Genomic DNA, 14,646 nt, shown 5'->3' on the forward strand with positions numbered 1-14,646 from the left:
TTTATCAACCAGTCTATATTAGCAGCAGACACAGTACAGTACGGTAGTTCACGGCTGTGGCTACCTCTGTGTCGGCACTCGGCAGTCCGTCCATAATTGTATACCACCTACCCGTGGTTTTTTTTTTCTTTCTTCTTTATACATACATACTACTACATCTCTTTATCAACCAGTCTATATTAGCAGCAGACACAGTACAGTACGGTAGTTCACGGCTGTGGCTACCTCTGTGTCGGCACTCGGCAGTCCGTCCATAATTGTATACCACCTACCCGTGGTTTTTTTTTCTTTCTTCTTCATACATACATACTACGACATCTCTTTATCAACCAGTCTATATTAGCAGCAGACACAGTACAGTACGGTAGTTCACGGCTGTGGCTACCTCTGTGTCGGCACTCGGCAGTCCGTCCATAATTGTATACCACCTAACCGTGGTTTTTTTTCTTTCTTCTTCATACATACATACTACGACATCTCTTTATCAACCAGTCTATATTAGCAGCAGACACAGTACGGTAGTTCACGGCTGTAGCTACCTCTGTGTCGGCACTCGGCAGTCCGTCCATAATTGTATACTAGTATCCATCCATCTCCATTGTTTACCTGAGGTGCCTTTTAGTTGTGCCTATTAAAATATGGAGAACAAAAATGTTGAGGTTCCAAAATTAGGGAAAGATCAAGATCCACTTCCACCTCGTGCTGAAGCTGCTGCCACTAGTCATGGCCGAGACGATGAAATGCCAGCAACGTCGTCTGCCAAGGCCGATGCCCAATGTCATAGTACAGAGCATGTCAAATCCAAAACACCAAATATCAGTAAAAAAAGGACTCCAAAACCTAAAATAAAATTGTCGGAGGAGAAGCGTAAACTTGCCAATATGCCATTTACCACACGGAGTGGCAAGGAACGGCTGAGGCCCTGGCCTATGTTCATGGCTAGTGGTTCAGCTTCACATGAGGATGGAGGCACTCAGCCTCTCGCTAGAAAAATGAAAAGACTCAAGCTGGCAAAAGCAGTAGCACCGCAAAGAACTGTGCGTTCTTCGAAATCCCAAATCCACAAGGAGAGTCCAATTGTGTCGGTTGCGATGCCTGACCTTCCCAACACTGGACGTGAAGAGCATGCGCCTTCCACCATTTGCACGCCCCCTGCAAGTGCTGGAAGGAGCACCCGCAGTCCAGTTCCTGATAGTCAGATTGAAGATGTCAGTGTTGAAGTACACCAGGATGAGGAGGATATGGGTGTTGCTGGCGCTGGGGAGGAAATTGACCAGGAGGATTCTGATGGTGAGGTGGTTTGTTTAAGTCAGGCACCCGGGGAGACACCTGTTGTCCGTGGGAGGAATATGGCCGTTGACATGCCTGGTGAAAATACCAAAAAAATCAGCTCTTCGGTGTGGAAGTATTTCACCAGAAATGCGGACAACAGGTGTCAAGCCGTGTGTTCCCTTTGTCAAGCTGTAATAAGTAGGGGTAAGGACGTTAACCACCTCGGAACTTCCTCCCTTATACGTCACCTGCAGCGCATTCATAATAAGTCAGTGACAAGTTCAAAAACTTGGGCCGACAGCGGAAGCAGTCCACTGACCAGTAAATCCCTTCCTCTTGTAACCAAGCTCACGCAAACCACCCCACCAACTCCCTCAGTGTCAATTTCCTCCTTCCCCAGGAATGCCAATAGTCCTGCAGGCAATGTCACTGGCAATTCTGACGAGTCCTCTCCTGCCTGGGATTCCTCCGATGCATCCTTGTGTGTAACGCCTACTGCTGCTGGCGCTGCTGTTGTTGCTGCTGGGAGTCGATGGTCATCCCAGAGGGGAAGTCGTAAGCCCACTTGTACTACTTCCAGTAAGCAATTGACTGTTCAACAGTCCTTTGCGAGGAAGATGAAATATCACAGCAGTCATCCTGCTGCAAAGCGGATAACTGAGGCCTTGACAACTATGTTGGTGTTAGACGTGCGTCCGGTATCCGCCGTTAGTTCACAGGGAACTAGACAATTTATTGAGGCAGTGTGCCCCCGTTACCAAATACCATCTAGGTTCCACTTCTCTAGGCAGGCGATACCGAGAATGTACACGGACGTCAGAAAAAGACTCACCAGTGTCCTAAAAAATGCAGTTGTACCCAATGTCCACTTAACCACGGACATGTGGACAAGTGGAGCAGGGCAGGGTCAGGACTATATGACTGTGACAGCCCACTGGGTAGATGTATGGACTCCCGCCGCAAGAACAGCAGCGGCGGCACCAGTAGCAGCATCTCGCAAACGCCAACTCTTTCCTAGGCAGGCTACGCTTTGTATCACCGGTTTCCAGAATACGCACACAGCTTAGAACCTCTTACGGCAACTGAGGAAGATCATCGCGGAATGGCTTACCCCAATTGGACTCTCCTGTGGATTTGTGGCATCGGACAACGCCAGCAATATTGTGTGTGCATTAAATATGGGCAAATTCCAGCACGTCCCATGTTTTGCACATACCTTGAATTTGGTGGTGCAGAATTATTTAAAAAACGACAGGGGCGTGCAAGAGATGCTGTCGGTGGCCAGAAAAATTGCGGGACACTTTCGGCGTACAGGCACCACGTACAGAAGACTGGAGCACCACCAAAAACTACTGAACCTGCCCTGCCATCATCTGAAGCAAGAAGTGGTAACGAGGTGGAATTCAACCCTCTATATGCTTCAGAGGTTGGAGGAGCAGCAAAAGGCCATTCAAGCCTATACAATTGAGCACGATATAGGAGGTGGAATGCACCTGTCTCAAGCGCAGTGGAGAATGATTTCAACGTTGTGCAAGGTTCTGATGCCCTTTGAACTTGCCACACGTGAAGTCAGTTCAGACACTGCCAGCCTGAGTCAGGTCATTCCCCTCATCAGGCTTTTGCAGAAGAAGCTGGAGACATTGAAGGAGGAGCTAACACGGAGCGATTCCGCTAGGCATGTGGGACTTGTGGATGGAGCCCTTAATTCGCTTAACAAGGATTCACGGGTGGTCAATCTGTTGAAATCAGAGCACTACATTTTGGCCACCGTGCTCGATCCTAGATTTAAAGCCTACCTTGGATCTCTCTTTCCGGCAGACACAAGTCTGCTGGGGTTGAAAGACCTGCTGGTGAGAAAATTGTCAAGTCAAGCGGAACGCGACCTGTCAACATCTCCTCCTTCACATTCTCCCGCAACTAGGGGTGCGAGGAAAAGGCTCAGAATTCCGAGCCCACCCGCTGGCGGTGATGCAGGGCAGTCTGGAGCGACTGCTGATGCTGACATCTGGTCCGGACTGAAGGACCTGACAACGATTACGGACATGTCGTCTACTGTCACTGCATATGATTCTCTCACCATTGAAAGAATGGTGGAGGATTATATGAGTGACCGCATCCAAGTAGGCACGTCACACAGTCCATACTTATACTGGCAGGAAAAAGAGGCAATTTGGAGGCCATTGCACAAACTGGCTTTATTCTACCTAAGTTGCCCTCCCACAAGTGTGTACTCCGAAAGAGTGTTTAGTGCCGCCGCTCACCTTGTCAGCAATCGGCGTACGAGGTTACATCCAGAAAATGTGGAGAAGATGATGTTCATTAAAATGAATTATAATCAATTCCTCCGCGGAGACATTGACCAGCAGCAATTGCCTCCACAAAGTACACAGGGAGCTGAGATGGTGGATTCCAGTGGGGACGAATTGATAATCTGTGAGGAGGGGGATGTACACGGTGATATATCGGAGGGTGATGATGAGGTGGACATCTTGCCTCTGTAGAGCCAGTTTGTGCAAGGAGAGATTAATTGCTTCTTTTTTGGGGGGGGTCCAAACCAACCCGTCATATCAGTCACAGTCGTGTGGCAGACCCTGTCACTGAAATGATGGGTTGGTTAAAGTGTGCATGTCCTGTTTTGTTTATACAACATAAGGGAGGGTGGGAGGGCCCAAGGACAATTCCATCTTGCACCTCTTTTTTCTTTTATTTTTCTTTGCGTCATGTGCTGTTTGGGGAGGGTTTTTTGGAAGGGACATCCTGCGTGACACTGCAGTGCCACTCCTAAATGGGCCCGGTGTTTGTGTCGGCCACTAGGGTCGCTAATCTTACTCACACAGTCAGCTACCTCATTGCGCCTCTTTTTTTCTTTGCGTCATGTGCTGATTGGGGAGGGTTTTTTGGAAGGGACATCCTGCGTGACACTGCAGTGCCACTCCTAAATGGGCCCGGTGTTTGTGTCGGCCACTAGGGTCGCTAATCTTACTCACACAGTCAGCTACCTCATTGCGCCTCTTTTTTTCTTTGCGTCATGTGCTGATTGGGGAGGGTTTTTTGGAAGGGACATCCTGCGTGACACTGCAGTGCCACTCCTAAATGGGCCCGGTGTTTGTGTCGGCCACTAGGGTCGCTAATCTTACTCACACAGTCAGCTACCTCATTGCGCCACTTTTTTTCTTTGCGTCATGTGCTGATTGGGGAGGGTTTTTTGGAAGGGACATCCTGCGTGACACTGCAGTGCCACTCCTAAATGGGCCCGGTGTTTGTGTCGGCCACTAGGGTCGCTAATCTTACTCACACAGTCAGCTACCTCATTGCGCCTCTTTTTTTCTTTGCGTCATGTGCTGATTGGGGAGGGTTTTTTGGAAGGGACATCCTGCGTGACACTGCAGTGCCACTCCTAAATGGGCCCGGTGTTTGTGTCGGCCACTAGGGTCGCTAATCTTACTCACACAGTCAGCTACCTCATTGCGCCTCTTTTTTTCTTTGCGTCATGTGCTGATTGGGGAGGGTTTTTTGGAAGGGACATCCTGCGTGACACTGCAGTGCCACTCCTAAATGGGCCCGGTGTTTGTGTCGGCCACTAGGGTCGCTAATCTTACTCACACAGTCAGCTACCTCATTGCGCCACTTTTTTTCTTTGCGTCATGTGCTGATTGGGGAGGGTTTTTTGGAAGGGACATCCTGCGTGACACTGCAGTGCCACTCCTAAATGGGCCCGGTGTTTGTGTCGGCCACTAGGGTCGCTAATCTTACTCACACAGTCAGCTACCTCATTGCGCCTCTTTTTTTCTTTGCGTCATGTGCTGATTGGGGAGGGTTTTTTGGAAGGGACATCCTGCGTGACACTGCAGTGCCACTCCTAAATGGGCCCGGTGTTTGTGTCGGCCACTAGGGTCGCTAATCTTACTCACACAGTCAGCTACCTCATTGCGCCTCTTTTTTTCTTTGCGTCATGTGCTGATTGGGGAGGGTTTTTTGGAAGGGACATCCTGCGTGACACTGCAGTGCCACTCCTAAATGGGCCCGGTGTTTGTGTCGGCCACTAGGGTCGCTAATCTTACTCACACAGTCAGCTACCTCATTGCGCCTCTTTTTTTCTTTGCGTCATGTGCTGATTGGGGAGGGTTTTTTGGAAGGGACATCCTGCGTGACACTGCAGTGCCACTCCTAAATGGGCCCGGTGTTTGTGTCGGCCACTAGGGTCGCTAATCTTACTCACACAGTCAGCTACCTCATTGCGCCACTTTTTTTCTTTGCGTCATGTGCTGATTGGGGAGGGTTTTTTGGAAGGGACATCCTGCGTGACACTGCAGTGCCACTCCTAAATGGGCCCGGTGTTTGTGTCGGCCACTAGGGTCGCTAATCTTACTCACACAGTCAGCTACCTCATTGCGCCTCTTTTTTTCTTTGCGTCATGTGCTGATTGGGGAGGGTTTTTTGGAAGGGACATCCTGCGTGACACTGCAGTGCCACTCCTAAATGGGCCCGGTGTTTGTGTCGGCCACTAGGGTCGCTAATCTTACTCACACAGTCAGCTACCTCAATGCGCCTCTTTTTTCTTTGCGTCATGTGCTGATTGGGGAGGGTTTTTTGGAAGGGACATCCTGCGTGACACTGCAGTGCCACTCCTAAATGGGCCCGGTGTTTGTGTCGGCCACTAGGGACGCTAATCTTACTCACACAGTCAGCTACCTCATTGCGCCTCTTTTTTTCTTTGCGTCATGTGCTGATTGGGGAGGGTTTTTTGGAAGGGACATCCTGCGTGACACTGCAGTGCCACTCCTAAATGGGCCCGGTGTTTGTGTCGGCCACTAGGGTCGCTTATCTTACTCACACAGTCAGCTACCTCATTGCGCCTCTTTTTTTCTTTGCGTCATGTGCTGATTGGGGAGGGTTTTTTGGAAGGGACATCCTGCGTGACACTGCAGTGCCACTCCTAGATGGGCCAGGTGTTTGTGTCGGCCACTAGTGTCGCTTAGCTTAGTCATCCAGCGACCTTGGTGCAAATTTTAGGACTAAAAATAATATTGTGAGGTGTGAGGTATTCAGAATAGACTGAAAATGAGTGGAAATTATGGTTTTTGAGGTTAATAATAATATGGGATCAAAATGACCCCCAAATTCTATGATTTAAGCTGTTTTTTAGTGTTTTTTTAAAAAAACACCCGAATCCAAAACACACCCGAATCCGACAAAAATAATTCGGTGAGGTTTTGCCAAAACGCGGTCGAACCCAAAACACGGCCGCGGAACCGAACCCAAAACCAAAACACAAAACCCGAAAAATTTCAGGCGCTCATCTCTAGTAAAATGTACCCTCTGGGGCTTAATGCTCAGAGTAACCAATACATTCTTGGCACTTAACACTGAATCTATTGGGTAGCATGAGTGGGTTTACCATGTGGGTTATTTGCATAATAATTGAATAGCTCCAGGTGTTAAATTTGGATCACATCATTCGAGCCTTTTGTTTGTTCCTAGATTATTATTAACTCCAATAGTATGAATTTCCAGGCAATTTTGACCACCTCACAGCTCACAATATAGGGGGTAATTCAGATCTGATCGCTGGGCTGCGTTTTTTGCTGCCCTGCAATCAGATAGTCGCCGCCTACAGGGGGAGGGTTAAATCGCTGTGCAAGTGTGTGATCCCTTGTGTTGCAGAGCTGCACAAAAATCATTTTGTGCAGTCTCTGTACAGCCCAAGACTTACTTATCCAGTGTGATAGAATCCTGATGATCGGGGCCGGAGCTAATGTCAGACACCCTCCCTGATATTACTTGAGCCCACCTGTGTTTTTTCGGACACTCCTTGAAAACAGTCAGTTGACACCCACAAACGGCCACTTCCTGTCAATATCCTTGCGAACTCCCGTGCGAATGGATCATTCGCACCGTCCCGTCGCTGACCGGTGATGCCCGTTGTAGCCATCCGATGCGCCGGCGCATTGCGGTGCAAGTACATATGCAGTTCAGATCAGATCGCCCGCTGTGCGAAAAGGCATAGCAGCGTTCAGGTCTAAATTAGGCCCATTGTTTTCACCAATATTGGCCTAAGGGTGCAGTGAGCTTATAAATGACAGAGCAGCGTCACAAATACATGGCAGTTTATAGCACATCTATGAAACATTGCCACAGCGTACTGGGGTACAGTACAACGAACAGTACACACAGTAGATCTATATATATTTTTTTAACTCTCAGCTCGTATCAAACTGCATGAAGTCACAGGGCTTTGAACAAAGGGCACTGGGGTACAGTGCATACAACAGTTTATATATATATATATATATATATATATATATAATTTTTTTATTCTTTTTTTCTAACTTGCAACTCCGTTCAAACAATGTGGAGTCAATTATAGATGCACGTGAACAAAGCACACAAGGGTAAAGTACACCAGACAGTACAAGTAAAAGCTAATAGCCAGAGTAACCGTTGTTTGCAGTGCGGACAGCAACTAGACATGCTGGATGTGACTCAGTAAAGTGCTGGTAGGTTTGCACAGGTAACTGGAGCCATGCTGACTGCAGTGCATCCCACAGCTGTTGGAGGGTGCATGGTGGAGGATCTATAGAGCAAACACAGTGGCCCTCATTCCGAGTTGTTCGCTCGTTAGCTGCTTTTAGCAGCATTGCACACGCTAGGCCACCGCCCTCTGGGAGTGTATCTTAGCTTAGCAGAATTGCGAACGAAAGATTAGCAGAATTGCAAATAGAAATTTCTTAGCAGTTTCTGAGTAGCTCGAGACTTACTCCTACACTGCGATCAGTTCAGTCCTTTTCGTTCCAGGTTTGACGTCACAAACACACCCAGCGTTCGCCCAGACACTCCCCCGTTTCTCCAGACACTCCCGCATTTTTCCCTGACACGCCTGCATTTTTCCACACACTCCCACAAAACGGTCAGTTTCCGCCCAGAAACACCCACTTCCTGTCAATCACACTACGATCAGCAGAACGATGAAAAAACCTTGTTAGGCTGTGAGTAAAATACCAAACTTTTGTGCAAATTTACTTGGCGCAGGCGCACTGCGAACATTGCGCATGCGCAGTTTGCGACTAATCGCTCAGTAGCGAAAAAAAAATAAAGAGCGAACAACTCGGAATGAGGGCCAATGATCGAAGTGGTCCCACAGATTGGGTTCAGGTCCAGGGAATTGGGAGGCAAGAGAAGCACTTGGAAGTCTTGGTCGTGATCAGAGAAGGCAACCCTTCGCCAATCAGTGGAGGTCCATTTCCGATACCGCCATGCAAATTGAAACCTTTTCTGACTATGCACCTTCATTAGCATAGGTGCAGTGACCTTCCATTTGCTTCAGAGCCTCATATGGGCTCACGAAACTGTCATTTTAGACACATGTCTGGTTGCCCTCAGGTTAATTTTGACTGTGAGCAGCTCTACTGTAGCGTGTTGGCCCTCATGCACCTTCTTAGTTGACGTTCACCTCTCATCCCCATCATCCTCGTCATCTACTAAAGTTGATGCTCAAAGGCATAGAGGGTTTAAGTCAGGGCATCTAAAATCCCAAAAAAAACAATATAAAATGTTAAAGAAAAAACCCTAATAAAGGGAAAGTTTGGTGTAGAACAACAAAAAATTGCCAACATAACATTCACCACACACACAGTGGCAAGGATAGACTCAGGCATTGGCTTTTAATTATATGTGGTGGTTCTGCAACTGTCAGTGAAGCATCTTCTTAAGCCTCTCATGACGATGCAATACTTTTCACTCAATCTAGAAGAGGTGTAAAAAGAAAAAAAAATGAAAACCACTAAGGCAGTAGAACAAACTCTGTGCATTCAGAAACAGAAATGTCACAAATAGCTGAGGAGAGTCTAAGTGGGTCCTTGAGTGCTATGTGTGAGCCTGACCTTTCTGATACTGTACTCACAGAGAAGCCGCCTTCCTCCATTTCTGCTCCCTCTGTAAATGTGGGGATGAACAGCAGAAATATAGCTGATGAAATAGAAATTGAGGAAGTGCATTGTGTAGTGGATGCCAGTGCTAGTGAAGATGTTGAGGACATTTGTGTAAGTCAGGCACCAGTGGAAGCAGCTCTTGATCATGTTAAGAAGAAAACAATGGTCATGAAAGCCATAGGACCAACATGTGGGGAAATATTTTTACCCAAATCCTGTCAATAATTATGAAGCCATCTATAGCTTTTGTAAAACTACAGTAAGTAGAGGTAGGGAAGTTAACTAGACTAGAAATCTCCACACTGTTACGTAATTTGCAGCAAGTTCATGAAAAGTTTTCAACATCAGAAACTGGTACTAACAAGCAGTCCAGTTTGCTCCCTTTTCTCAACTAGAGTCCAGCACCTGCAATATCCACCATCAACACCTTCATCCTCAATATCCTCAGTAATGAACGGAGGTAGTCCTACAGCCAAATTGTTAAGGCTTTAGGACTCCTCCCCTGTCCATATTTCATCAGAAGAATCCTTCAATGCTATGTCTGATGCTGCTGCAGGTGATGGATTTTCATCCCAGAAGGGACGACTACTATTAAAAAAACAAAAAACAATTGACTGTGAAACAATAATTTCAAGGGGAAGCCAGTCACACAGCGGATCACTGATACCATAATGGCTATGCTAGTATTAGATTTGCATCCAATATCCAACTGTGCTTGATCCTACAGTAGGTTTAATTCATATGTTGTGTCTTTTCTTTCCAACTGACCCAAATCTTAAGAGATGCAAAGAGCTCCTGGTGAGAAAGTTGGCAGCTCAAGTGATACACAACACGATGACATGTCTTTCTTCAGTTTCTTCAGAAGCTACCAAGAACAAACTTGGCTTTCCCAAAATATCCAGTGTTGATGCAGAGAAGTCAGCACAACTTTTTGCCATCTGGTAGTGTCTAAAAGAATTGGCTGAAATTAGTGATACCTCTACTGTAACACCATCTGATATGGTCAGCATCGAAAGAATGGTGAAGGATTATGTTCATGACACTCTACAAATAAGCAAATCCCTTTGAGTACTGGGAGGAAAAAAGGCAATTTGGAAGCCTTTGTAAAAACTGGCTTTGCATAACTTAAGCTGCTCACCCTCCAGTGTGTACTCAGAAAGAGGTTTCAGCACAGCTTGGAAGCTTATCTGTGATTTGCGTAGAAGGCTACTTCCTCAAAATGTGGAAAAGATGATATTCATCAAAATTAACTACAAATTCCACAAGGAAGACCATTACCGGCAATTACATCAAAGTACAGAGACTTCCATAATGGTGGTTTGAAGCAGGGATGAATTGATATTGTGTGAAGAATGATGCACACACTGATGAGGGCTAGGATGAGGATGGTAGTGAGTGACGATGATATCTTGTCACTGCAGAGCTGTTAGCTTAGCTGTCTTAAGTCCATTGGTAGTTTGTTTTGTGGGGGGCCCAAACAAACCAAGCACTTCAACCACAAAAAGGCAGTTCCTGTCACATAAGTGCTTGGTTTGTTGAACTGCGCAAGTCCTTTTTAATATACAACATAAGAGTGAGTGGGAGGGCCCAAGTACAATTCCATCTTGCACCACTTTTAATTTCTGCCACTGCTGTGTGTCAGTGTTTCATAGATGTGCTATAAATTGCCATACGTAGAATACTGTGCCACTGCTATGTCACTTCGTAACCAGCCTGCTCGCTCTAGCCTTTGTCCTAAACTGGAGAAAAACAATATTGTGATGTAATCAAAATTGACTGGAAATTAATATTATTGAAGTTAATACTGAAGAAACAAAAATGCCTAAATTATGGGATTTAAAAAAAATTATTAAATCTACAAATCCACAACCAGTCATGGCATTTAGGTAAAACTGAAACCTGATGACGAATTAGAACCAAAACCAGCAAAAATGGTCCTGCAAACATCTCTAATTTTATTACACCCTAATGATTGCCAGTAAGAAAAAATAAAATTAAAGAGCTACAGTATGATTCCAAACTAATTACAGGTTGAGTATCTCATATCCAAAATATCCGAAATACGGAATATTCCGAAATACGGAATATTTTGAGTGAGAGTGAGATAGTGAAACCATTGTTTTGTGATGGCTCAATGTACACAAACTTTGTTTAATACACAAAGTTATTACAATATTGTATTAAATGACCTTCAGGCTGTGTGTATAAGGTATATATGAAACAAATGCATTCTGTGCTTAGACTTATGTCCCATCGCCATGTTATCTCATTATGGTATGCAATTATTCCAAAATACGGAAAAATCCGATATCCAAAATACTTCTGGTCCCAAGCATTTTGGATAAGGGATACTCAACCTGTACTAGTTTTTCTATCATTTATATCAACTTATTTTTGCATTGTAACATGAACAACGTTAGATTATGTATGACAGGAAAATGGTTTCAATCTTAAAAAATAATTTTCAGATTTTCTAAAAATTGCCTCTTTCTTTTATAGCTGTACAATTTTTTTCCATCAGTGATGGACTGGCTGCCGGGTGTTCACCAAACCGTCATTGAAAACCTTAGGACGTTGCATAACTTTATAAGAGCAACATTTAGAAAACAGAAGAAGGAACTGGATGTAAATGACCAGAGGAATCTGATTGATGCTTTCCTGGCTAAACAGCTAGAGGTATAAATGACATATTAATGAATGCATGATTTGGCATTAATTACCCATAAGTATAAATGTGTGTACAGTAAAAGCATTAATCCCTCAATTTAAGTCCACAAATATCAGGTTTCTGTATTTTGTGTTTACATAGAATATCTGAAACTAAAATAATAATGCGAGCCTGTTTTTTTGTTTAAATGTGGTAGTTCTCAAAACTGTGATACAACACAAATTTCAGGCACAAGTATCCCAATAAAATTTGAACCTCTGAGATACAGTATGGCTACTCTGTTTTCAAACCCATCCAAGGGGCAGACGGCCCAGGGACATAGACGGTCCTCTAACCAGCGGCGGAACTAGCGCTGTTGCAGGCGGTGCATTACAGCAATACCCGCCACCATGAAGGGGCCTGCGGCATTACAAAGAGCCATGCTGACTCCTTTTTGTGCCGTTGTCTGCTGCCACCCGCCATCAGTCCCAGCTCCAAGCCTTCAGCAGCCACTCCTCAGAAATTAGTGAGCAGCACTACCAGTCTGACCAGAGGGAGAGGAGGGACCATGATCCCCTCTTCTGCCAGCTCCTACCCTCTCCCCATTGCTCCAACCACACTTCCTCTCTGTACAGAGAGAATGATTTTGCCCACTGCCAGTCACCATCTCCCTGGTGTCAACTGCTGTCTGCCACCCTCTCCCTTGTATCACCCACTGCCTCTCTCTGTCATCCTCTTTGTCACCCACTGCCTGTCATCCTCTCCCTGTTATCAACTATCAGTCATCCTCTCCCTGGCGTCATCCACTGCCTCTTTCTGTCACCTTCTCCCTGTCATCCACTACCAGTCACCCTCTCACTGGTATCACCCTCTGCCGCTCCCTGTCACCCTCTCCCTTTTACCCTCTCCTCAGCACCCTCTACCTGTCAATCAATTCTTCTCCCCGGTGTCAACCACTGCTTCTCCCTGTCACCTACTGCATCTCCTTGTCACCCACTGCCCCTGCATGTCTCTCTCACCCTGCCACCCTCTGCCACGTTGGATATTATGTTCTTGCGGTGGAGTGGAGGAGGGGAGCATGTTTTTGCACCTGGGCCCACCACTCACAAGCTCCGCCAATGCCTCTAAACCCCCGTACTCCATCACACACACTATCCCACTGTCACTGACACTGTCCCACTTCGCAGACTGCTAAATAAGCTGGAAAGCTTGGGATTGTATACTAAGATGGTTGAGTGGAAAAGATCTTGGTTACGTAATAAAAAACAGAGACTTATAGTAAAAGGAGTGCATTGACAGGAGGGAAATGTTACCAGAGGAGTAACTTGGACCAGTGCTTTTTAATATCTTTATTGGTGACATTGCAAATGGTATTAAAGGAAAAGTATGCCTTTTTGCAGATGATACAAAGGTATGCAACAGAGTAGACACACCGGGATGGATAAAACAAATGATTAGACTAGAGGAATGGTCAAGAGTGTGGCAATTACAGTTTAATGCCCAAAAATGCAAAATCATGCACTTGGGTCTCAATAATCCAAAGGCTAAATATAGTATTAATGGCCTTATACTGGAAACTACTGAGGAGGAAATGGATCTAGGGGTCACTATTTCGTGACTTAAAGGCAGGTAAGCAATGTAACAAAGCAATGAGGTACCATAGTCAGATGCTTGGTTGTATAGGGAGAAGAATCAGCAACAGAAAGAAGTAATAATGCCACTGTATACAGTAAGTCATTGATATAGCCTCCTCTAGAATACTTTGTTCAATTCTGGAGGCCATATCTTTAGAAGGATATGAATACATTAGAGATTGTACAAAGAAGGACAACTAAAATGGTGCATGGCCTACATCACAAAACTTACCTGGAAAGACTTTAAAAAAATCTCAATATGAATAGTTTAGAGCAGAGAAGGGAAAGGGGGGAGATGATAGAAACTTTCAAATATATCATGGGTTTTAACAAGGTAATATACAGGAGGGAGACCTTCAAAGCAAGAGAAATATCAGAACATGAGAACATGCACGGAAACTGGACAGAGGTAGGTTCAGGGGAAATATGAGGAAAAAGTTACTTCACAGAAAGGGTAGTGGACAAGTGGAATAGTATCCCATCAGAGGTGGCAGAGGCTAAGACAGTATAGCAATTTAAACATGCGTGGTGGCATCTAAATATGCACAAAGCATGATTGCAGCATCTGTACACCAGGGAAGGGCATTGTAGTGGCAATAGCCTAAAGTCACATCAGAAAAAGATGCAAGGAAGCGGAAGCCGCAACCGCCTCTGACTTAAAAGCAGGCCCTTTGAAGGATCCCGTCCCCTTAACAAACCTCACCTCCCTTAGGGCTGATTCCAGAAATTTCCTGGCCTGGTTTTGTATCTCTATCCGCCCCTGCTGGTTACCAATCCAGGAATGAAAACCTTGCTCATTTTTGGCCATATGCCATAGAGGTGTAAACAAAAGCCAGGCTATAGTATCCCATTATGTGCGCAGCATAGCACTTTGAGCCCTGTTGAGAGAAAAAAAAAATAATAATAATAATAATAATAATAATATTAATACCTCACTTCTCACAAATAGATGACCACTAGCACTCGTGTCAGTGATGTGTGGTATGCAAAGTTGACATTTAAAACTAAGAACTACACCTTTTAAAGAATTTATAACTTGTAAATCCCAATAAGTCATTTATTTACAGGAGTGTAGCTGTAAATTAAGTTGTGCGTCTAGAACTAATAGGAGTCTACATATGAGGTTAGGTAAACATAAATGCAACATATTAAAGAGCTTCTTGTC

General features: G+C 45.3%; 1 protein-coding gene across 3 annotated transcripts in view; it reads left to right on the forward strand.

The window, feature by feature from the left end:
• The window catches only part of LOC134908919 (cytochrome P450 2K6-like), a 170,197-nt gene that overhangs the window by 106,965 nt on the left and 48,586 nt on the right, over nt 1-14,646 (forward strand). For all 3 annotated transcript variants that reach the window (XM_063915165.1, XM_063915164.1, XM_063915166.1), the window contains one exon: nt 11,700-11,876. In XM_063915165.1, the coding sequence (XP_063771235.1) occupies nt 11,700-11,876 (177 nt within the window). The remainder of the gene's footprint in view (nt 1-11,699; nt 11,877-14,646) is intronic.

Source organism: Pseudophryne corroboree, chromosome 4 (assembly GCF_028390025.1).
Source record: "Pseudophryne corroboree isolate aPseCor3 chromosome 4, aPseCor3.hap2, whole genome shotgun sequence".
Lineage (NCBI taxonomy): Eukaryota > Metazoa > Chordata > Amphibia > Anura > Myobatrachidae > Pseudophryne > Pseudophryne corroboree.